This window comes from Culex pipiens, chromosome 2 (assembly GCF_016801865.2).
Source record: "Culex pipiens pallens isolate TS chromosome 2, TS_CPP_V2, whole genome shotgun sequence".
Lineage (NCBI taxonomy): Eukaryota > Metazoa > Arthropoda > Insecta > Diptera > Culicidae > Culex > Culex pipiens.
In genome coordinates this window covers 4,511,048-4,533,812 of record NC_068938.1, presented here as the reverse complement: position 1 = coordinate 4,533,812, position 22,765 = coordinate 4,511,048, and the positions used below count along the sequence as shown (strand labels likewise).

The 22,765-nt window shown below is 38.4% G+C and overlaps 3 protein-coding genes across 5 annotated transcripts in view; 2 read left to right on the top strand and 1 right to left on the bottom strand.

The window, feature by feature from the left end:
- LOC120412478 (sodium- and chloride-dependent GABA transporter ine-like) overlaps positions 1-1,035 on the top strand; it is a 38,985-nt gene extending 37,950 nt beyond the window's left edge. For both annotated transcript variants that reach the window (XM_039572967.2, XM_039572968.1), the window contains 2 exons: positions 34-210; positions 271-1,035. In XM_039572967.2, coding sequence (XP_039428901.1) covers positions 34-210; positions 271-549 — 456 coding nt within the window. In that variant the 3' untranslated portion in view covers positions 550-1,035. The remainder of the gene's footprint in view (positions 1-33; positions 211-270) is intronic.
- A 3,339-nt stretch (positions 1,036-4,374) lies between these two features.
- On the bottom strand, positions 4,375-6,380 carry LOC120412495 (uncharacterized). Its single transcript, XM_039572990.2, has 4 exons — positions 6,171-6,380; positions 5,574-6,101; positions 5,065-5,505; positions 4,375-5,008 (listed from the first exon to the last, which is right to left on the bottom strand). Exons 1-4 carry the CDS (start codon positions 6,267-6,269, stop codon positions 4,880-4,882), a joined length of 1,197 nt encoding a protein of 398 aa, XP_039428924.1. The 5' UTR covers positions 6,270-6,380; the 3' UTR covers positions 4,375-4,879.
- Positions 6,381-9,754: 3,374 nt separating this feature from the next.
- The window catches only part of LOC120412450 (elongator complex protein 3-like), a 164,553-nt gene continuing 151,542 nt past the window's right edge, over positions 9,755-22,765 (top strand). Inside the window, exons 1-2 of one of the 2 annotated variants that reach the window (XM_039572914.2) lie at positions 9,755-9,912; positions 9,967-11,595. In XM_039572914.2, the coding sequence (XP_039428848.1) occupies positions 9,891-9,912; positions 9,967-11,591 (1,647 nt within the window). In that variant the 5' untranslated portion in view covers positions 9,755-9,890 and the 3' untranslated portion in view covers positions 11,592-11,595. Of the gene's footprint in view, positions 9,913-9,966; positions 11,639-22,765 lie in introns of those variants that run through there. The other variant, XM_039572913.2, reaches the window with a different exon arrangement.

The following is a 22,765-nucleotide window of genomic DNA, read 5'->3' as shown; positions in this document are numbered from 1 at the left end:
AAACCTCCTCTAAGCAACCCCATCTCTTTTTAGTCCCTCTGGATCTTCAGCTTGATCAACTACGACGCCCCGACGTACCACAACGGTCAGTACGTCTACCCGGGCTGGGCCCACGGACTCGGCTGGGCCATTACGGCCACCTCACTGGTGTGCATTCCGGCCTTTGCGATCTACCAGATCGCGCGTGCCGAAGGCGACACCCTCGGCCAGGTAAGATCACCTCCTCCAAGTGATCGTAGCATTTCTCAACCAAAATTTTCCCCCCAACAGAAAATCATGAACACTCTCAAGCCGAACCTGTACGAGTGCAAGATCTGCGGCGAGCACCACTGCGATCACGACTTCCCGGACGAGGACTTTCCCAACCATGAGATGGCGCTGGTCGATTCGACGTCCGGGGCGCCACTGATCTTGCAGGCGCCTCCGCCGGGACGTCCGTACTACAACTACCAGCAGCAGCAGTATGTGGGTGGCAACACGGAACGGAACGGCCAAGCCAATAGTCCATCCACGGCTGGAGGGGATGATCAGCAGGAGGATCGACGATGAAACCAGTGTGACAAACATACAAACAAGGAAACGCTTATTTAAGAAAATTCTCACACAAGAAAAAAACAAAATGGAACCAACCTTATAAAAGACATCTTTGCGAAACCACCCTCAATCCCCCCCCCCTTCCTCCTCGTAATATCTCTAGTTAGTTCAATTACATTCGAAGCAATTCAATTTCGCCAGTTACTAAACTGTAAGGCTAAGCCTAAGCGTTAAGTAGGATCGATCGTTTGGAGAGTAGGAGTTAAAAAAAGGTTAAACCAATTCGAATGTGATGCGAAAAAATAACACAAAACAAACGGACACGGAATAAATAAAAAAACAAACAAACACTCGCGAGTCAAGTGAAAACAGAAAAAAACACAATCGGAAATAAGAAGAAGTGCATTGTGCAAAAAAAAGAGAATATTTTAATGCGTTGAAAACGAAAAATATAAAGTTGTAAATTTTTATCTGACCCGAATAAATCTGTCGTAGTTACAATCGCGTCCTTTTTTTAAATTTAGAAAAGAAATTCGTTTTTTTTTTTCCTGAAAACGGCGATAAAAAGTTCCAACAAAATCTTTCTACGGTTTGTTCATTGGCTTGATTTTTATTAAATCATATAGTTGTTACAAAATATTTTGATACCGTCATCAGGGGTGAGATTGGGTCATACAAAAATGCAGAAATTTGTGTGACCCAATCTCACCCCCCAGATCCAATGTCACCCCTGATGACGGTACAAAATATTTTTGATTTTTATTTTGGTAGTATTGGGCACATTCCACAACAACTTCAATAATTTAAAAGTATTGTAGTAACTCTCTACGAAAATCGGAAATGGATTTCATTTGTATATTTTTTCATCTCTGAAAGAAATAATTATGACAATTTCCTACAATTTTTTCGACGATATCTCTGAGAATATTTGTTCGATTTTCAATATCAAAGATTGAAACTTTTGTGAAATAATTTCAAAATTTTAAAATCAAGCTCTTTAAAGGTTTAAAATCAAGCTTCCCATGCGCCAGTGCCAACGCACACCGCGGGTTTGGTTTTCTAGCTTCGGTACGAGCCTGAACCCATTGTGTGTTGGTATTTTGGTTCATCGTTCCAGCGCACCACGACAATCTCGGCCCGTCGCCTCGGTTGTGTGTCTGGCACTCACCCGAGGCATGAACCCAGCGTGCCGTGGTACGCGCCGTGGTATTGAACCCGGTTTGTACCGCCAGCGCGTACCACGTACCTCGGCTCGTACCGAGTGAAGCACCTTGGTTCATATGCTGGGTTCATGCCTCGGGTGAGTGCCAGACACACAACCGAGGCGACGGGCCGAGATTGTCGTGGTGCGCTGGTACGTTGAACCAAAATAGAGGAGAAAATCGTGACGTCAGAAATGAACTCAAATCACTCAAAGTTCATTTTGTGAGTGACTTTAACATTTTGGCCTAGTTTGACAGCTACATTGTCCCCAGTTTTCTGTGGGAGAGAAAAGGAGGCGAATACTTTATGAAAATCATACCTGTCAAAATTCATAGCCTCAAAATTTTGTCGCGAGTTGCTTTTCTCCACTATACTCTCGGCTCGAGAGAGTCGGGTACGGGTGTAAACCGAATAAAGCAGGCGCAAAGCAAAACCGAGGTACAAGTGAACCGCGTGTACCGCACGGTGCAGGGAAGCTTGTTTAAAATAGATAATTTTCGCTATTTCATAATTTAGACCAAATAATGAAAATTTTGAAAAGATCAGAAAATTTCACAAAAGTTTAAAAAGTTTCCATTAGGCTCATTAGGTTTCATTTAGAGCAATTTATGTTCATCGATTCGAATTTTTTGTGAGGCACTCGATCGTAATATTTCGATCGTAATTTCTCGACTCACGATCCACATTTCTCAATAGTCAGATTTCGATCTAACATCAACAAACTACGACTTACATGGAGAAATTCCGATCGACATTTTACTATTGATTACGATCTAAATTTGTAATGTATAAATTTCATAAATTGTAAAGGTCAAAAATTTTAGAAAAGGTTAGAGATTTTAAAAATGTTAAAGATCTTAAAAGATTTAGAGAATTTAATTATTTCAGGTTACCAATTACTTTTTTTTAATTGTGAAATTTGCTGAAAATTTCAAAAATCCCAAAAGTCCCAAAATACAAAAAATTAAAACAAATATTTTGAAAAAAAAAACAACAGCTTTTTAAATTTTTTTAGTTAGGCCGATGCAATTGTTATTCTAGGTTTAGGTACTTGTAAAAATGATATTTTTTTATATATTTAAATAATTGTGACATGTCATCTTCACAATTTATGTTACAGCGTAATCTTATCATTAAATTAAGTGTTAGTAATGAAAAGTCGTTGCGATATTATTTTCCAAATATTATGCCGATGCAAATATTTAAAAAACTTTTTGTCCCTCGACTCTGGCAATAGCCGAGAAGAGGCAAAAAATGAAATTCATGCCATTTGAATGAAAAAGAAAATATGTTAGAAATTGTTTTAAATATACCAGTATATACAAGTATATGTCAAGGACAAACTTATGGGAAATTGGACGAACTTTCCGGAAAAATATTTTCGAGGCTGAAAAATCAAGTCTGTCATATAGAAATTTCCAAAAACCATCAAAAACCCTATTTTTTCAACATTTATATTTTTAAAACCGCTGTAACTTCACAAGGATTGGACTTAGGACAATGGTCAATATGGAGACTTTTATGTAAAATTGTCTGCAGAATCGATTCCCGTATTCGGCTTTTGAAAATTTTGACGTTTAGAGCACTTTTCAAAAAAAAGTTTCAGTAAATGATTTTTGTATTTTTTTAGGTGAGTTGCTCCATCCTGCATTTTTCGTGAGTCTTTTTGTAACATCTTAGACTATTTTTACAATAAAATTGAACAAAAAAAATCTTGGGCTCATCTTCAAATTTGACTTTTAAACTTAAAAATCAAAAAATCTCATAAAAGTGGAGTGTTTTTTTTTCTTTCAGTGATTTTTTTTTGAAAGCCTGTCAAATTTCCTACAAGTTTGTCTTTGACGACTTTTTGATACGATCCTACGGCTATATAATATTTATAACACTTACGCCCTTCTCAAATGTCATTATCGAGTGTAGCTGGCTCCATATGCACAAAAATGGCTTATATAAGCGTAGGACAACATGTCTACAAAGTTTCATTGAAATCGGAGAGGGTCGAGAAAAAAGTACCTTAAAAATTCATGTTTTGGGCTGGAATTGCTCCATTTTTAAACCTTTTAATAAAATTTCCATGCGAATTTAAAAATTATTTTACTAGAATTGTTCCATATATTCAGGGAATTAAAACTTGGATTTTCTAATCTAATCGAACCCAAGCGCAGCCAGTCTAAAAGCAACTTGGAAGAATTGGAATAAATTGTGGTTATATTACGAATCATGTTCTTTCTTTTCAAGCTACCCCGAAAACGCAGAGCAAACAATAAAGCGGCCAGGCCTACTGCGCTGCAATAATCGCAGCGACAGATTCTTTGAACGGTTCACATTTTGCAGAATCAACAAGGTAGGGAGGATGCGTGGACATACCGTACCAAACGCTCCGAATATGTTTTCGATTGGGGAAAGGGAAGATAGGGAAGGGTTAAAAGGGATATACATTTGATCAATAGAATAATAGAATATAATGTAGTTTAAGGGAATAAAATCATTAAAAATCAAGTGACCTTACTTTACCGTTACTTTCTGTTGAATAATAAATATAAAGGAAATCCGTAATTGTCATCAGCAATAGAAACTCTTCCAATACTTTTGTCACATCATCCATAAGTTTATTCAGTCACATCGATAGGGTTTTCTTACTTATTTTGAGGGAATTAAAGGAGGGAAAGGGATCTGAATCTAGTTTATTTCGCAAACATTTCCCAATTCCGGTCTTTTGACTGTAAATTTTGGTTTTTAATTTCGTTGCCTTTTTTTTTTGTTTTGCTTCTTCCCAAACATATAAAATAAATATCTAAAATTTTGACACTCGTCGAAACGTTGCGTTGTACAACTTAAATAAAGTACAATTTTTCTTTTCGCTACAACTATTTTGACTGAAACTAAATAAATATTTGTTTTTGCATTTTGCTCGGTAGTTGAGTTTTCTTTTTTTTCAGTATACTTTTAGACGAATATTCCTTTAATCACTATTTTTTTAGGAAACAATATTGTCCGTTAGATGCAAAGTGTGTGTTTCTCTATTGTAAGCATTTGTTGTTCAGTAATTTTGTGCCAGTTTCAGCGCAGCTAAGGTAGGAATTCGAAACTCACCTGGAGTTGTTGTTTACAAATATTACGACTGTTTGGTTGACTATGTGCTTTAGAAGAGTCCCTCCAGCGGTGGCAGCACCTCGTACATGGCGTACTTCCAGGTCCACCGCCGGGCCAGCGCCTCGAATTTGGGCCGGTCTGCCTCGTACATCCGGCCAAGTTCCGGCTCCATGCAGATCTTAAAAATAAATAAATTAGAAGCTGGTTTTTGAAGAGGAGACTCCCTAGTCAAACCTGTGTAAACGGATCGGTCAGCAGACTCTGGACCGACAGCAGCAGCTTCGAAATGGTCAACGCGAGCGACCAGTTGTGCTGGATGATGTCGATTCCGACGTCGCCGTGGCGCGACACGTTCGGGTGGACGATCTTGGTCAGGAAGCGAACCTGCGGCGGCAGCATCGGGTACGAGCAGGGAATGACAATGTAGAGGAAGAACTTGCCGCCCTCGTACGGACTTCCGGCGGGCCCCAGAATCGACGCCTGCCAGTGGAACAGCTGGTTGTCGAGCGCGACGGCGTCGATGCCCTCGGTCGCGTCCAGATCGAGCGAGCGGATGTCGCTCCGCAGTCGGTTCGCCCGGATGTGGTTGACGCGGCCCATCGCCATCGGCGTCTTCATCGCCATCTGGATGAGGCAGGTCCGGCAGAAGCAGGAATTCATCAGGGCGCCGTACATCTACAAAATAAAAACTTCAAAGTTAGTCCCACAATCCCAACCGGAAGTCCCTCCCCATTGTTCCTCACATGCAACCAGTTCGGAATGGTGGAAATCTGCTGGAAAAGTGGCCACCTCTCCTTCGTATACTTCTTCCACATCTGCTGCGGCGTGTGGACCTCCAGTATCCGCTTCCACTGCTTGCACACTTCGCTCACGTTCCACAACGACAAATCGTCCAAGTACGAAAAGATCGACAGCAGCACCTCGACCGGAAGTGAGCAAATCTTCTGCTGGCACTCGTCCGAATCCCGCGGCTGCGAAAGCATATCCAAATATTGGTTCAAATTGCGCGGCGCCGACGGCCGCGGCCGCTCCACGTCCGAATCCGCCGACCCACCCCCGCCGCCATCCTCATCGTCCCGGTCCTTCGCCTCGGACCCGTTCTCCGGCGGTTCATCGTTCCCGGAATCCTCGTCGTCGGAAAACTCCGTCACCAGCCCCTGCGCCTCCTCGCTCGGATGGTTCGGGAAGATGAACGCGTGACACGTGCCGCAAAGCGGCTCCCCGTAACTCGGTCCGTAATACCCGTTGCAAATCCAGCAGGAAGAGGAATTCTTAAAAAAAAAAACAAATTGTTACGAAAACAAGCGGTTCAAGGCCAACACACAAAAAAAACATCTCACCGAAAATTCAAAGCTCTTGCAAAAGTCCTCAAACTCGACGTCGTAAAACAGCTCCTCCTCGTACTTGGAGGTGAACGACTTGCTGCAGCCGGCAGCCATTTGCGCGAAAATTTGGGGAAATTTTCCGATTTTTTTCGGATGAAAAATGCCGCCGCAACAACAGAGACTCAAGAAAAACTTTTTTTCTTTTGTATGTAAACAAACGGAGTCCTTTATCACTTTGACAGCGTTTCGTCGAGTGAGCCCAGGGTCGGCTGACAGGGGGAGAGGGGAATCGGCTTGGAAGGTCGAAATTGGGTGAAACACGAAGTCAAAGATGCAAGATTAATCGCTAATTGGGTACTAAAGCCCTATGTCAATTTTTATGTAGGGGAACTTTTTCAGCCTATTTCTATTTTCGGCTTATCAGCACTTTGATCATGAATTACAGCTTTCATAAGGTGTTTTTTACTGTTCCAAAGTAAATATTAGCTCAAATAAAAGTGTGCAAGCAAGTCTCCAATGTTGATACATCTGAAAATGTGGATTTAATTGCGAAAAACGGCAAAAGTGATGAGAATTGGTTGAACAGCTTAGAGTGATTAAAATGGGTATATATCCCCTACAACGGTAAAAAACACGATTAAAAACCATTTCCGATCACTTTTTTTCATTTTAATGCAAAAAATTTTTTTTGACTAGACAACATTTTTTCGATGGATCAACTATGGTCCCCTTGGAACGAGCTGTCAAGTAGGAACTTTTCTGTCAAGAAGGACCGCGAGGTTAATTTTTCCAAATTGATTTAAAAATCCATTTTACACTCTTTGTGGTCGTACAAAGGGTCATTGTACTCAGAAAAATAAGCTTTATCGCTGTAAACAATAATATCAGCAATCTAAGCTTCATTTTAGGACCCAATTTAATCATAGTCGTCGGATTTTCAACACTGAAGATTCCTATAGCCACCTTCTCAATTGGGTACTAAAGCCCTATATCAATTTGTATGTACAACGGTTAAACACAATTCTAGAGTTTTTTTTTATTAGGTCCTATAAACATATCTCGATATTTTTTTGATTAGGTCCTATAAACATATGAAAGACAATAGCTTATAGGACCTTTTCAAAAAAAACCCTGGATATGAAAGACAATGGTTTATTGGTCCTTTTCAAAAAAAACTCTGGAATTACTCTTAGCTTTAAGTAAAATGTAATTACAAAAGCCGACTCGGTCCTAACCAGGTCCCAGGGGAGCGTTCTTTTATTACGTAACGCAAAATTTGGGATTTTTGACCCCCCTCCCCCCCCTTTGTAACAAATCGTAACAGATGAGCCATCCCCCCTACCCCCCCTGTAACGCGTAACGCAAGGTCTTTTTGCAAATTTTTATGAGTGCTTAAATTTTGCGTTACGTAACAGAATTTTTCAGCACACCCCCCCTCCCCCAATTTTCGTAACATTTCGTAACAGACACCGACACCCCCTCCCCCCCCCCCTAACTGCGTTACGTAATAAAAGAACGCTCCCCAGCACCGAAAAGTACCTAATAAAAATAATTTTATGAAAAAAAAAAAACTTGCAACAGAGACCACAAAAGACCCGGGGTCGTTAAAGTGATTTGCTTTGCTTTTTTGTAAACCCGTTGTGGTCTAACAAAGGGTCATTTTGTACAGAAAAATAATCTTTATAGCTGTGAACAATAATATCAGAAATCTAAACTTAATTTCCAGTGTTTTTTTTTTTGAATAGGTCTTATAAAGTAAGTTTTCAAAAAGCCGTAAGAGCCACCGTGACCTCTAACACTAATTTTCGCTTTCTCGAAAATTAATTAAAATTTCATGTATTTTAGATTTGGGGCACTTGAAAGACCTGTAGATGAACAATCTCGAGCATTTTTGATATTGGTTTTTCGTAAGTTGGTCGAAAACCGATGCAAAAAGGACTTTGTTTACCAATGGCTCTTACGGCTTTTTGAAAACTAATCCGAGATATGAAAGACAATGGTTTATAGGTCCTTTTAGAAAAAAAACTCTAGATTTTAGGATTCAATTGTCAAATAATGGTGTTGAAACGTCAACATCAGTTTGACATCTGGTTTTGACGGTTGGGTGCTTTTTAATTCGAATTAGCCAGAGCGGGTGGAGAAAAGCCCCAAGAAATAGTTCAGTATCCTTTGTTCTGCTGTTCGTAAAGCCTTTTCTTGATTTCTAGAGTTTTATTTTTAAATAGGTCTTATAAACATATGAAACACAATAGCTTAGACTTGGCTAAGACCTTTCAAAAAAAAAAAAAAAAAACTCAAGATTTCTTTTCTTGGGAAGTGCGAGTTGGCCCTTATCCTCAACAATAAACTCCATTTTTTTCATTATAATTTAAAAAAAAAATCCTAGTTTAAATAAAACAAAAAGTGCTAAAAAATAGTTAATTAAATTTTCACTAAAAATCTAAGTATTTTAAACTCTTTCAACAATGTTAAAAATGAATATCAACATAAGAAAAAGCATTTTGAATAGCATTTTTTAAATATTTGTAACTAGTTATAAAATCTTCCGATTTTTTTTTAAATAAAAATGTTCTTTTTTTAAATTACTTTTTTTAATTTTATTTTTTATTTTTTTTATTTTTTTCTTTTATATTTGTGATCATTTTTCGACCTCAAATCCGATTCCCCTGTTTGGTCGTCAATTATTGATCGATTTTTCGAGGCTGCCACGCTTACCAGGGGAACTTAAATTTGAGTGGATCCAAGCAAAACGGCGCAAACCGTAGTCATACTTTTACGAGAACCGTTTGGCGCAGATAAATACGTTCAACAGACTGTTGTTGGCCAAGGCTAAAGATGCCCACGAAACGTTCTTGCTAGCACTGGATCTTCCGATGAGAATCGTAAAGGAAAAGTCGACCCGTTGGACTCTGGAGTTTTATCTGGAAAGCTGCCCGACACTGCCCAAATGCCACTTTCCCTGCCTCCGAACGTGGAGCGACTCTCTTCGGCCAAGGACGTCCACTCGACGAGACGAAACCCGTTTAACTTCCGGATCCAGCATCTATTCCAGCCCTTCCTCCCTCACCACCTCCTCCTTCTCATTTGCCCAATAAATCAGCGCACCTCCCGGTACAGGAATTACAAGTTTTGCACGAACAAACTGGAACCAACCAACGGGAACCGTGCTCCGGGGACACCTCCCATCATCGGATCGCCGTTAACCATGTTCACTCGACCCGCCGACCTGGATATTCCGGCGCCATTGCAAGAACCTCCTCGCAGTCCATAAAACGGTTCTCCGGCGTTCCTTGTTCGGTGACCGGTCTTGGCATCCTCTCACGTCCTCTCCTTTGCCCCGTGGCAGAGAAATTTTAACATAAAACATGATTTTATTGCCAAAATATGTCCATGAATATCGCTACGAAACTTACCAAAACGTCCACTCTGTAAAACGCTAAGTCCAAAACTGACACTTTCAAGATCCATCAAAGTCATCGAGCAAAATGAAGTTCGGTTAAGTGATCTCAAATTTGCTAAATAAAATCAAAACAAACTCATCTCAAAATTGAGATCGATGAACTGAACTTCATTTTGATTGAACGAACTTAAAAATTGAGTTCCCCCAGTAAGCGTGTGTCAAAAGTGATGAAATCCTAAACAAAAACACGCGTGATTCAAAAAAATTGTGAAATTCTTATGTTATTTCATTAGTTTTCCGTGAATTTGTGCAAAAATCTTTAATTATCTCCAACCATGACGAAGAAGAAACCGCTGGGTTTGTATTCCGCACAATTTTGAAACGATTAATCGCTAACATTTCCCATTGCAGGAGCCGGCCTAAGTCGGGACGAGCGGATGTTGATCGTCGTCAGCGAAATCATCCAGGAACTCTTGAAAGCCCACCACGAAGGCAAGGACGTCAACCTGAACCGGTTGAAAACACGGCTAGCCTCCAACTATGGCCTCCCGAGCGCTCCCCGTCTGGTGGACATAATTGCCGCCGTGCCGCACGAAGCGAAACCGATTCTGCTGCCTAAGTTGAAGGCCAAGCCGATCCGGACCGCGAGTGGAATCGCCGTCGTGGCGGTCATGTGCAAGCCGCACCGCTGTCCGCACATCAACATGACGGGAAACATTTGCGTGTACTGTCCGGGCGGGCCGGATTCCGATTTTGAGTACTCGACGCAGAGTTACACGGGTTACGAACCGACGTCGATGCGCGCGATCCGGGCCCGGTACGATCCGTTTCTGCAGACGCGCCACCGGGTGGAACAGCTGAAGCAGCTGGGGCATTCGGTCGATAAGGTTGAGTTTATCGTGATGGGCGGGACGTTTATGTGCTTGCCGGAGGATTATCGGGACTATTTTATTCGGAATTTGCACGACGCGTTGTCGGGACACACGAGCTCGAGCGTGGAGGAGGCGGTTCGGTATTCGGAAAAGTCGCACACCAAGTGCATCGGGATAACGATTGAGACGCGGCCGGATTATTGTTTGAATCGCCATTTGTCGGATTTGTTGGCTTACGGATGTACGCGGCTGGAGATTGGCGTTCAGTCGGTTTACGAGGACGTGGCGCGGGACACGAACCGGGGCCACACGGTGAAGGCGACGTGTGAGAGCTTCCAGATGAGCAAGGACGCCGGGTTTAAGGTGGTGTCGCACATGATGCCGGACTTGCCGAATGTGGATATTGAGCGAGATGTTGAGCAGTTTATCGAGTTCTTCGAGAATCCGGACTTTCGCGCCGACGGGTTGAAGATCTATCCGACGTTGGTAATTCGTGGAACTGGGCTGTACGAGCTGTGGAAAACCGGACGGTACAAGAGTTACCCGCCGTCGACGTTGGTGGATTTGGTGGCGAAGATCTTGGCGTTGGTTCCGCCGTGGACACGCGTCTATCGCGTCCAGCGTGACATCCCGATGCCGTTGGTCAGTTCCGGCGTGGAACACGGCAACCTGCGCGAGCTGGCCCTCGCCCGGATGAAGGACCTTGGCGCGGATTGTCGTGACGTGCGAACCCGCGAGGTCGGCATCCAGGAGATCCACAACAAGGTCCGTCCGTACGAAATCGAGCTAATTCGGCGGGATTACGTGGCGAACGGCGGCTGGGAGACGTTCCTCTCGTACGAAGATCCCAAGCAGGACATTTTGGTGGGGTTGCTGCGACTGCGCAAGTGCTCGCCGGCCACGTTCCGGCCCGAGCTGGTGGTCAACTGTTCGATCGTGCGAGAGTTGCACGTGTACGGGTCGGTTGTGCCGGTGAACGCGCGCGATCCGACCAAGTTCCAGCACCAGGGCTTTGGGATGCTGCTGATGGAGGAGGCGGAGCGGATTGCGAGGGAGGAGCATGGAAGCAGGAAGCTGGCGGTCATTTCCGGCGTTGGCACGAGGAATTACTATCGGAAGATGGGGTACGAGCTGGATGGGCCGTACATGTCGAAGGAGTTGTAGGAAGGTATGTTGAAACAAGTGTTTATCTTAATTAAATTGTGAATTATGCTAGCTCACAATTGGGTCTTTTCTCAATAGATCTTAAAAGAAAGCCTTCGATTGTTGACTATGAGTTCGGTTCTTTCGTTCTGTCTGTATAAAATGTTCTTAAGCTTACCGTTTCTAAAACGTTTCTCATGTTTCTTAAAAAAAAAAAAATACAAAGACTGTAACTATGTAAAAACTAACATTTAATTGTTAATATTTCATATGATAGTAAATAAAAGAATCCAATAATCAATTTGAATAAATTCAATTTGCTCACTTTAAGAATGATATTGTAGTGGAAGTGATCAAAGTCACCGCATATTTGAAATTATTAATTTTCAATGAAACTTTTATTTAGAGCACTACTGAATAAAACGTTAAATAATTTTGGGAACCTTTTGGGTAATTAATAGCTTTTAAATGAAATACTCTAAGTTTAGCAATGGTTTAAGCTCGAATTTGTATCCGGGCAATCTGTTGCTGTATTTTCATGCAAATTGTACAAAGAAATGATTTTTATTTGGTCGTTTTAAGGTTTCCAGCTTGGATGTTGGGGTTATTTCAAAGAAAGCTAGAAATCTGGTAAATTTGGGTTGGAAACTTTTGATTTGAGGTCAAATGTGTAATTTAGAGTCTCTTGAGTCACATTCATAAGAAATTTGATAGATATGAACATGAACCCTAAACGATGGGTTCTAAAGAAAAATCTAATATAATCGAAAAAAACAGACTTACGAAAATTTTCACAAAATTTCATTTAACATTTTCAAACATAACTCATACGGTTTGATGGAAAATACGACTGAGAGTGGAACGAGTGGTTTCCTGGATTTGTATACTCTAGTTGTCAGAAGTGCGAACAAAATATCACATTCAGTGACATAATTATCGCATGAACTTTATGATTTTATTTAAACAATTATTATTGCACGAAAAAGTTAAAGCTATCAATAGCTGCGCTCTTTTGATCTTTTGTATTTTTTGAAGAAATATTCTGATCGGTTTAAAGTCTTCGGCAAAGTTGTAGGTATTGATGAGGACTATTCAGAAAAAAAATAATGCACGGGAAATAAAATTTTGCCAATGCACAGTGGTCCAGAACGCAAAATTAAGTGGATTTTCCAAAAAAAAGGTGACGTTTTGGAGATTTGGTGTCTTTAGAAGAGTTGTTGCAAATGGAAAAGGGCAACTTTTGAAAATCTAAATTTTCAGGAATATTTTTGGGATTTTTTTCGTCTTTTGAAAAGTTGTTGGGCTTGCCAATCCAAGCAACTTTGTCCAAGACACCAACATTTTACAGCAATTTTAAGGTAAAAGAGATGCAAATTTAAAACTCAAATATCTTGAAAAGGCCCAGGCAAAATTTCAAGCGTCAGGTTGCATTCGAAAGAGGCGCTGAAAAATCCCAGGAGTATTTTTTTAAAACTCGAGATATCTTCATTTGAAAATGTCTTATTTTCAAGGGAAAAATGTATGGGACCACCCTAACGAAATTCTAAAATTGTCCAACTCTACGTTTTTCCATGTAATTTTGCCCGCCGAATCTGAATCTGCCCTCAGAATTTAGCCAAAGTGTCGAAAAAACGATTTTTGTTCATATTCCGGGTTTTATGATAATGCAGGCCAAGGGTGCATGATACTGATGATACTCGTCGGTTGACACACCTAGGCGAGGAACATCCCGGAAGGAGTCCAACTACATCCGTAGTGCTGTTTGGACAAAACAGCATGGCTCTGGTTCCTTGCAAGTGTCCTATTTTCTTACCTCCACGTTGGCTTGGTTTAGTCATCATGATGACAAGGTGTAACCACAGACAAACAGACGGGACACTCGAGTGCCGAACCATCGTCCTCCAAAAACGGCTATTTCAAATGCAATTTTGTTTCGGCATTAACTCACCCGGCGCTGATGGCGCTGCTGTCGTGACAGTTCGCCCGTCTTTTCTTAGTGTGTGTGATGTGTGTGTTTTTGTTTTTCTAAGTTGAGCATGAGCACGTGTGAGGCCGCAAATGAAAACAAATAAAAATAAGATGAAATTCGGGAATTCTAACGGTGATCCACAATCCATACTTTGCGGGACAAGATTAGGGCAGTCTCGGCCAGGGTCGGATAAGCGGCAGACTAGCGAGGACATACATTTTGCCCCACTATTAACCCGGTAGGCCTACTCAACTGCCTGCCGATGTCGAGGCTGCTGCTGAGGCGCCCGCTACTGCGGAGGAAGCCGGATCCTGTGGTAGAGTCAACCTGCTTAACCTTCGTGAACTGTTACTCGGATTGCTGCTGCTGGTCGTGTTTTTTTGGCTTTTTAGCGATGTTGCGTCGACCTATTTTGCGGCAGCGTTTTTTTGGAATCTATGCGACTTTTTCGTCTCATTCAACTTAACTGCGCCGTGGACACGTTCCCCGCGGATGTTTTCACACACCCATCCCCGGCAGATTTGAATTGGATTTTTCTATTTCGGCGGCCACTACTGGTGTTTTCGTGACCAGAGGTATCTTGGTGTCAGGTCTAATGGTTCAAAGTGTCGGTGGAGGAGGATTCTTCGACCGAACTTGGAAGCAACGGGGAGGACCAGTGGTTTGGTCTGTGTCGTTGCGGTTGTGGTGCATCGTTGCTGGTGCTGCGCATGATTTGTCTCATGAGGTTCTGCCATTGGAAACGGAACCGACAGTGGAACCGACCCACCGTCATCTTCGGCTGTCTGTGTTGATTTTTATTTTTATTTTATTTTTTTCCATCGGGTACTGACGATCAGCAACAACAAACTCATTTTGAAGCAGCTGTTGTTGTTTACAATCGTTAAGGCTTGATTATCTCACGCATACATTGACATGACACATAACAGTAATGGGTTTGTATTGGTATGTTTTGGGCTGCGCTTCGGCATCAGCTCACCAGGCAGCGCTGGCGTCGCCGTAATTTGGTGGTTTGATGAAGAACGATGGATTTCAAAAATAATTTGTATGGAGAGTCACGTCTGTTTGTCTGTGGTGTAACCTAGCTGGTGGCCTGTGGAAACGACTCGTAAACCTTTGACCAGCGAGGGTCAGAGTAGAGACGGCTAAAAGAAAGGGGCGCGACAATGTGGGAAAGGGAAGTAATTTGTGATTGTAGACGGTATTGTTTTGATTCGCAGTATGTTGAGTCAACTGCTGTGGATGTACCTGAGCATCGCAGAACGGGGTTTCTCTTCTTTCCATTTCAGCTAACAGCTATCTTCTGTTTATTTTGTTTCACTGATTTTCTAAAACGGCTTCTGTTTACTATCCTCCATTTGATTTCGATTTTACTTATTTGATTCTCTTATTTCTCAACGCTTTTCCACTCTATTTTACCAATTGATGCTGCTGTAACAAACTGTCTGTTATCCCTTAATTTGGCAGCCATGTCAATTTTGTTTATCATGTGTCTTTTCTTTATTTATCTATTTGAATAATTTCACATCTTCCCTGTAAATTGCCCTCAATACAATCTAAGCTTGTTTGTTACCTCTATTTATTAACTATTGTTAATTTCTTTATCTACTTAATAAATTACTATCTTTCTTTTACTATTGATTCTTTACATAGTATATTTCCTTCACTGTCCATTGTTTTGAAACTTCACCTTTTTCTTAAGCAAGTGAGGTTCGAGCCCTTACTCAATTTATGGAATGATTAAAGGATTAACACAAATATTACTATTGTATTTTTGATAAACTTTTCTAAAATGCTTAGGACCAAAATATTGTAACACAGCACCGCGACAAAAGAAATAGCAACAGATAAACACGACTCAACAATAGGGGAGATTTCAGGAGAAAACAAAAAAAAAATCAAATTATTCGCTCTGCAGCATTGCCTTGGCGTTCTCGATTGCGAGATTCCTACTCGAAATTAGGTGTCCGAAGGCTTGATTGTTGAGGCAATTGCAAACCTCTTTTTACACCTTAGCTTCCATCCACCCCGGGATTCGAACTGACGACCTTTGGATTGTTAGTCCAACTGCCTATCAGCGACTCCACCGAGACAGGACCCAGGGAGACGACTCCTACACCTGGACTGAGCTAACGACCTAACCTTTTTAGGTTAGTCCGGGGCCAACATTTACTTCCCGTCCGACGGAAGGCGTGATCAGACAAATCTCGTCTCGAAAAATGCCACCGGGACCTTCTGGGATCGAATCCAGGCCGACTGGGTGAGAGGCAACCAGGAGAAAACAATACACAGTAAATAACAATTAGTTTTTGAATTCAAACTAAAAATATAACAGTTTTTGCTTTAATGAAAGTTGATAGGCACACTATGAATGGTTTGGCGCTTATACTTACATCAAACCCTACGTAATGTACCACCCCCGGCCGAGTTAAAAAGAAGGTGTGCATGCCTGGCACGAACACTCAAAGCGTGTTCTAGCGTGCTGCTCGTACTGACTCAGAGCAAGGGTGAGATGTAGGTGTAAGGGCAGTGCGTGTTCGTCGGGAACCTGGTGCATAAGATCGGTCAAGGCCCGTTCTTACACTGCGAATTGCGAATTGCGAATTCAGACAGTTTAGTTAAGGTTGTTGATTAAAGTTAGTTAGTTTTCCGTAGATGAATAATTGAACTTAAATGATTAGTTGATTTGAACGAAGTGTAATATTTCATTGGCAGATCTGTTTCTAGTTGTAAAGTACGACAAGACTACTGACGGACGCAACAGGTCGGGCCCAGAAAAAGGCCGGATTTATACTCCCTAGACAAATTAGTTTTCATCTTTTGTTCTCTAGTATTTTGTTATTTCCTTTAAATTTGGAATACATCATAGGTTTCTTTTGTGTAGATCTCCGATTAGTTACATTTTCTTATTTAATTAATTAATAATTTAATATATTCCGGGCCTTTTTACTTTGAATCATAATTTCAGATTTTCTTTAACCAGTGTTAAACTTAGATTACCGTAACTGCTCAAGTCATCCAAGTTCTTACTACTCACACTAACACTAATTTTCTTTTACCTTCCCCCTCCCGATCCCCTATATCTTCCGGTGGTGTTCATTTTGTATGCAATACTAGTTCGGCCACTACCTTTTTTTCCACAAGAAACCGGACTTGGACTGACTTGAGGCCGCGTCCCCCACCTTGCTCCGTAAAACGAAACGAAAACGAAAACGAACTAAAAATTTAATCGTTTTTACGAAAAAAAAAATATTGCTTAGATGATAAATAGGCTTAGTGATTTTTCACGCTCAAAAATTGCAAATTTCACGGGGACCTTAATTTCAAAACACCAAATTTCACGGAAATTTCGCGGAACGTAAAAATTGTTAAAGTATCTCTGAAAATCTTATGTTTAAATTACAGAAACTACTTTTTAAGCATAATTACACTTAAAATGCTTCAATAAACTTAAAAAATCTTCACTAAATTTAAATGTAACACCTAAAAAACTATTCTTAGTTCTTAGCTCAATGTATATTTTATTTTGAAACAAAATGTAGAGCATGCGTATTAATTTATTGAACTGTTTTTTTATTTAAATATTCGTCTTATATAGCAAAAAGTTTTCGCTTTTTTGCATCTATTTTATCTTTTAACATTTTATTGAATTTCATATCAGAGCCAAATTCAACAATCTTTTCCAAACAAAAATATAAAAATAACTTGAATTTCCTGCGACATTTTGCCCAGTAAAAATATTTTTTAGGGTTTTCATCTCTCTTCTCAAAAGCTAAATTAAAAATTAAAAGCCAAAAATAATTTAATCTGTAACGAAATCATCAAAACGTTATTCAAAACCAGAGCAAAAAAACAAAAAAAAATTTTTTTTTTTTTAGCTTCCATGGGAACGGTATCGTGAAAATTTAACAGAACTCAGAAAAAACTCTGAAATGTTATAAAAATTTGATTTTAAAGATAAAAATACTATTCATTTAATCTTGAATAATCTAACTTGCATCTTTTAATTTCTTTTAAACTTATCCTTTTGAATAAAATAGAAGTCAAGAAAAACGAAATCATTCTTTTGATAACTTGATGATTCCGATAATATGTTTTTTACTTTGACTGATTTTTGATAAAATAATTAAAGTATTCGCAGCATTCACTTCTCAGTAAATTTTATAACAACTTTATGTTAATGAATGTTTTGCTAACAATTCTTCAATAGTATCACACTTTTCAATTTAAAACTTTAAAATTAACCTAAAAAGTCTCTATGGATAAAATATCTATTATTTTGTTATATCAAAGAATGACTTCAGAAAATTGATAAATTTCACGGGATTTCACGGAAATCTTCAAATTTCACGAATTTTACGCTGTCCGTGAAATCGTGAAAATTCACTAACCCTAATGATAAATAGTAAATTTTCATAATATCACTATATTTTGTATGGACAATGTTTTTAAACTATTGTTTATCAGTTTTTAAGTACTTTTATGTATTTATTTCCCAATAAAATATGTTGTTGCAGCAATTCGTAATTTTTTTCCATACTAAAAATCCATATGGTACACTTGCCCCACCTGAACAAGAGTTTTTAGAAGCGCTCAACAAAAAATAATCAAAAGTTATATCATACTTTATAATAGGTGCAAGTCATTGGTAGGGACACTACTGATCTAGGAAAAATAGCATTTTGTTAAAATGAGCCTTAAAACGAACCCTAAGCCTTATTTTGTACTTTCCAAATATTATAAGAAAACAAAGGTTTTGAAAAAAAAAAACTTCATTCAATCTTATGCCCCGTGGCGTTTACGTCGTTTTGGGCGGTTATGTGGTAGTAGAATCAGCTAATTGGGTCCTAAAATGAAGCTTAGATTGCTGATCAGGGCTGTGGAGTCGGAGTCGGAGTCGGAGCCGGAGTCGGTGGAGTCGGGTCTTTTTGGGGACCTGGAGTCGGAGTCGGAGCCGGAGTCGTCAAAACTCGAATAGCTGGAGTCGGAGTCGGAGTCGGAGTCGTCTAAATTTTATGAGCTGGAGTCGGAGTCGGAGCCGGAGTCGTAAATTTCAGATAGACCCGGAGTCGGAGCTGGAGTCGGAGTTGTCAAAAAAAAATTAATAAAATATAATCTATTTATTGTTCAAAATTTGTTATAATTCACGTTAATTATCATTTTTTTTTATATTTTAAATTTATTTTTTGAATTGCGTGCACTGCGTTGACATTTTTATATTAAATTTATTGTTTGGTTCAAGATATTTATCAGATATCATTATGTTTTCGAAGCATTTTTATTGTGATTGGAAAGCTCTTATTGTGTTATTTCACTAAAATCACTGAATGATAATCTGTTAATCCTCTCTTGTCAATGTTTGGAATAAATCATAAAATAGTAAACAATTGTCGCTGTGTAGTCATAAAATTAAAACATATTGATTCTTTACTGCCTCTTTTTGCATGTATTTATGTATTCTTTCAATTAAAATTAGCAAACGTCTTGGAATTTTAAAGTAGATCACTTTTTTGAACAGGAAAAATAAAGGTTCACTATCAGTATCTAACAAAATTATTTATGTTTTTAAAACATTATCAACTATTATACCAATATTCTACTAGGAACGCAACATGCTCATTTTTTATGAAAATAAAAATAAATCAAAGTGTCTTGCTGAAAAAAATTCAAACTGACAAAAAATATCGAAAATAAGTTGCAACAAATTTTGAAATAATCATTAAATTTATTAGACCGATAGACCTCAATGTTTACAATTTCTCTACAAAACTCTTAAAGTTTTGATCCTTAAATAATATCGTTGAACAAGTTTGTTTATTTATATGCCTTAAATCGGGGAGATATAATTGAAATAATTTTATTTATTTTCCAAATATTAGAATTTTCTCATGATCACACAATGTCCATGTACGTCTTCTCAAATAAATTCAAAAAAGCTTTAAAAAATAGTTACTTTGAAAATTGTTTATTTCAAAACCAGGGTATCTTTGATGTGTAGTCTTTAAAATTTCAGCCTAAAAGTATGCAAATTTATTTGATATGTCAAATTGATCATGAAGGCTACTTTCTTTTAATATTTCATTAAAAAAAAGTACAAATGAAAATTAGTTAATTAACTTAAGAAAAATGAATGTTAATTTAAAGTAGTCAAATGAAAAGTTAAAATTTTTCAAACAACAAAATTCAAATTTACTTTGAAAATTGGTGTGCTGAAAGTGCGTTGAAATCTGAAGATATTTTTGAATTTTGTTTCATTAACGCTGAAAACATTTAACTTAGAACAACGAACACTTATCTACCAAGCTTAATGTGGTTCCATACCCTTCTGTTTGTACCGTAAACCGGGGTGACTTTGATAGGATTTCAATTTTTTTTTTGAATATTTTCCAACAGGTAAGGTTTTTCTCATGATTATTATTTTTAAAACATGTACTGGGGTAGGCCACACAAAGTCCATGTACTATTTTAGAAAAAAAAAAGTTTTTTCAATAGTGTTAGGAAAATTAATTACGTTAAAAAATCTTAGTTTATATTCCGGGGTGACTTTGATAGTCATAGTTTTTCTTGTTAAAATCATATTTAAGATGTTCAAATTTTATTTGTACGTTAAATTTATCATCACTAAAGTAACTGATAAAGCTTTTAAGGAAAAAAATCAATGTTTATATTTAGTTAACTAAGTTTATCAGCTTTTTAACAAAATACATATAAAATTAAGGTAAAATTGTAAAAAAGTCGGATTTTTGCCTGAAATTTGTTAAAACTAGTTTTGCTTATAAAATTATCGATTTAAATCGCATTTTATATTGAATTCGAAGCACGAATCACAAGTTTTAACATTTTACATGAAATTTGTTCAACTGAAATTGCCTATAAATTTGAAGATATTTTTTAATTGTGTTTCAAAAATACATATTATTTATTATTTTCAAACTTATTTAACCTTCTTCTAGTGGAAAATTGTCCAAAGAATCCGAAAATGCATTCCGTTTTCCGTTAAAAATCATGTTCATTGAGAAAATCATGACACTTTGAGAAGTTTAAAATAATGACTTTCATCAACATTTTCTTAACTATAGTTAACTAACTTTTCAAACTTTTCAAAATTTTATGAAAAGTTCTTCTTGAGGTACTTTGAACACTTCTCTACCACGGTCAGTATGTTTCTAAACCATTCCTTACTAATCTAATCTAATCTAATCGAACACAAGCGCAGCCAGTCCGAAGAAAGCATCCGGGAAGAACTTATGGTTAGATTACGCCTCAAGTTCCTTCTTGTCATTATTATTGATTGCAGTACTTTCGAGAACCCCCGAAGTGTATTACACTCATTAAAGCGGCCCGGCCTACTGCGTTGCATTAACCGCATGAGACAGATTCTATGAACGGATCCCACATTTCATAGAACCATCAGGGGAAGAAGAAGAAGCCGGGGACATACCGTACCAACCGGTTCGAGTTATTTATAGATTATAATTAGAGCGTCCAATTTCCCGTCCCGGGAAAAAAATTCCCGGGAAATCCCGGGAATTCCCGGAATAAAATATTTCCCGTTTCCCGGGAAATTTGTAAATTTCCCGGGAATTCCCGAAATGCAAGCGGAGGTATACATTTTCCTACTTTTCTGCACCAATGTTTTGAAATTATAAAAAAAAAAATTATTATACTTGATTTATTTTATTCATTGCAATATACTGTTCATATTGAACTAATAAGTTTGTCTGTAAATTTCATGTCAAGGTTTACTTCAGATAATATTTATTTTTGAATTGAATTTGAATTGACATAATTAAATTTTTCAAAAAGGGTTCTGCGAGGCGAATTTATTTAAAAGTATTCGAGAAATTACAGTTTGAAGTCATAAATTTATGAAGCACGTGAGCTACCAAGGGCGTAAAAAATATCGATTAATTTCAACCACTTCTACACTTAACTTAACTTAACTTAACAAAAATCATACCATAAATGAAACCATTAAAAATCGTTAAAAAACAAATTCGTATAATATGGAATTAACCCAAAGAATGCAACCATATTTTCAAAACTCGCTTCATATATTTGAAAACTTTGAGTTGTGGTTTCATGAAATAGTGTTTCAAGTTAAAAAGCGCCAGAAATTAGATTTTTAAGGCAAATTCAATGATTATCTATTTATTCACTTGTAGAAAATACTTATTCTGTTAGAAGTTATTTGCCATGATAAACAATATTTCTGCATGATTTTTTTTTCATTTCAATTTATGGTCACTGAGAAAAATTTAAAAGCAATTGTATGTTGCCATAGATTTTAACTGTTCAAACAATTTGATTAAAAAAATACTACTTCTCAACAAAAAATTCTGATTTTTTTTTTTCGATTTGGTACGATTTAACGACAGCCTAAAAATTATAAAATTTATATATTTTCTCAAAGCTGGATGATTTTTTTACAAGCAGTCAAGCAATTAATTGATCCTAACACTTATTTTGATCATTAAAGTTGCTGTTCTATACAAATGTGTTGCAAAATATTGATCAGAAACAGGATCAGAATGATTTTCGTTGAATTTCAAATTTCCCGGGAATTCCCGGGATTTCCCGGGAAATTTGTTGAAAATTTCCCGTTTCCCGGGAATTTTGTAACCCCGGGAAATTGGACGCTCTAATTATAATGGTGTGTGGTGTGTAGGGGAATCGTTGGGGAAGGGATTGTTGTATTATATAGTAAATGACCTTGTGACATTATGTCACCACTACGGATTAATTCACTCAAGGGGTATTAATCCCTCGGTGGCCGAATGGCTAGAGCATCCGACTTCCAATCCAAAGGTGTGAGTTCGAATCCCACCTGATTCTATGCGTTTTTTTGTTCATATTCAAAGTTCAATTGCAGTCGAAAAATTTCAAGGAGACCGGTCGGGAACCTTCCGCTTGTGAGGCGAGAGCCGTAGCCATTAAGCCACGGGCCGGTCCTCCACGGTCAGTATGTTTCTAAACCATTCCTTACGTATTTTAATTGTACTCTTCATTTTGCGGAAAAATCGCAAACTTATCAAAGTCACCCCGGCTATCAAAGTCACCCCGTTTTACGGTATATATAATTCGTATTTATCAATTGCAAAATGCAAAACACCCCGAACATAAATTTCACCCCGGTTTACAGTATTCGCGCAGGTATGAACTGAAAAGTGAGTGATGTGATTAATTCAATTGTTTTAAATATTTAAAATACATATTAGGTGTAGGA

Coding starts and splice junctions, on each gene's coding strand:
- LOC120412495 (XM_039572990.2), bottom strand. CDS start 6,269: ATGGCTGCCGGCTGCAGCAAGTCGTTCACCTCCAAGTACGAGGAGGAG. Junction 6,102..6,170: donor GCAAGAGCTTTGAATTTTCG/GTGAGATGTTTT, acceptor TTTTTTTTTAAG/AATTCCTCTTCCTGCTGGAT. Junction 5,009..5,064: donor TGACCGATCCGTTTACACAG/GTTTGACTAGGG, acceptor TTTATTTTTAAG/ATCTGCATGGAGCCGGAACT.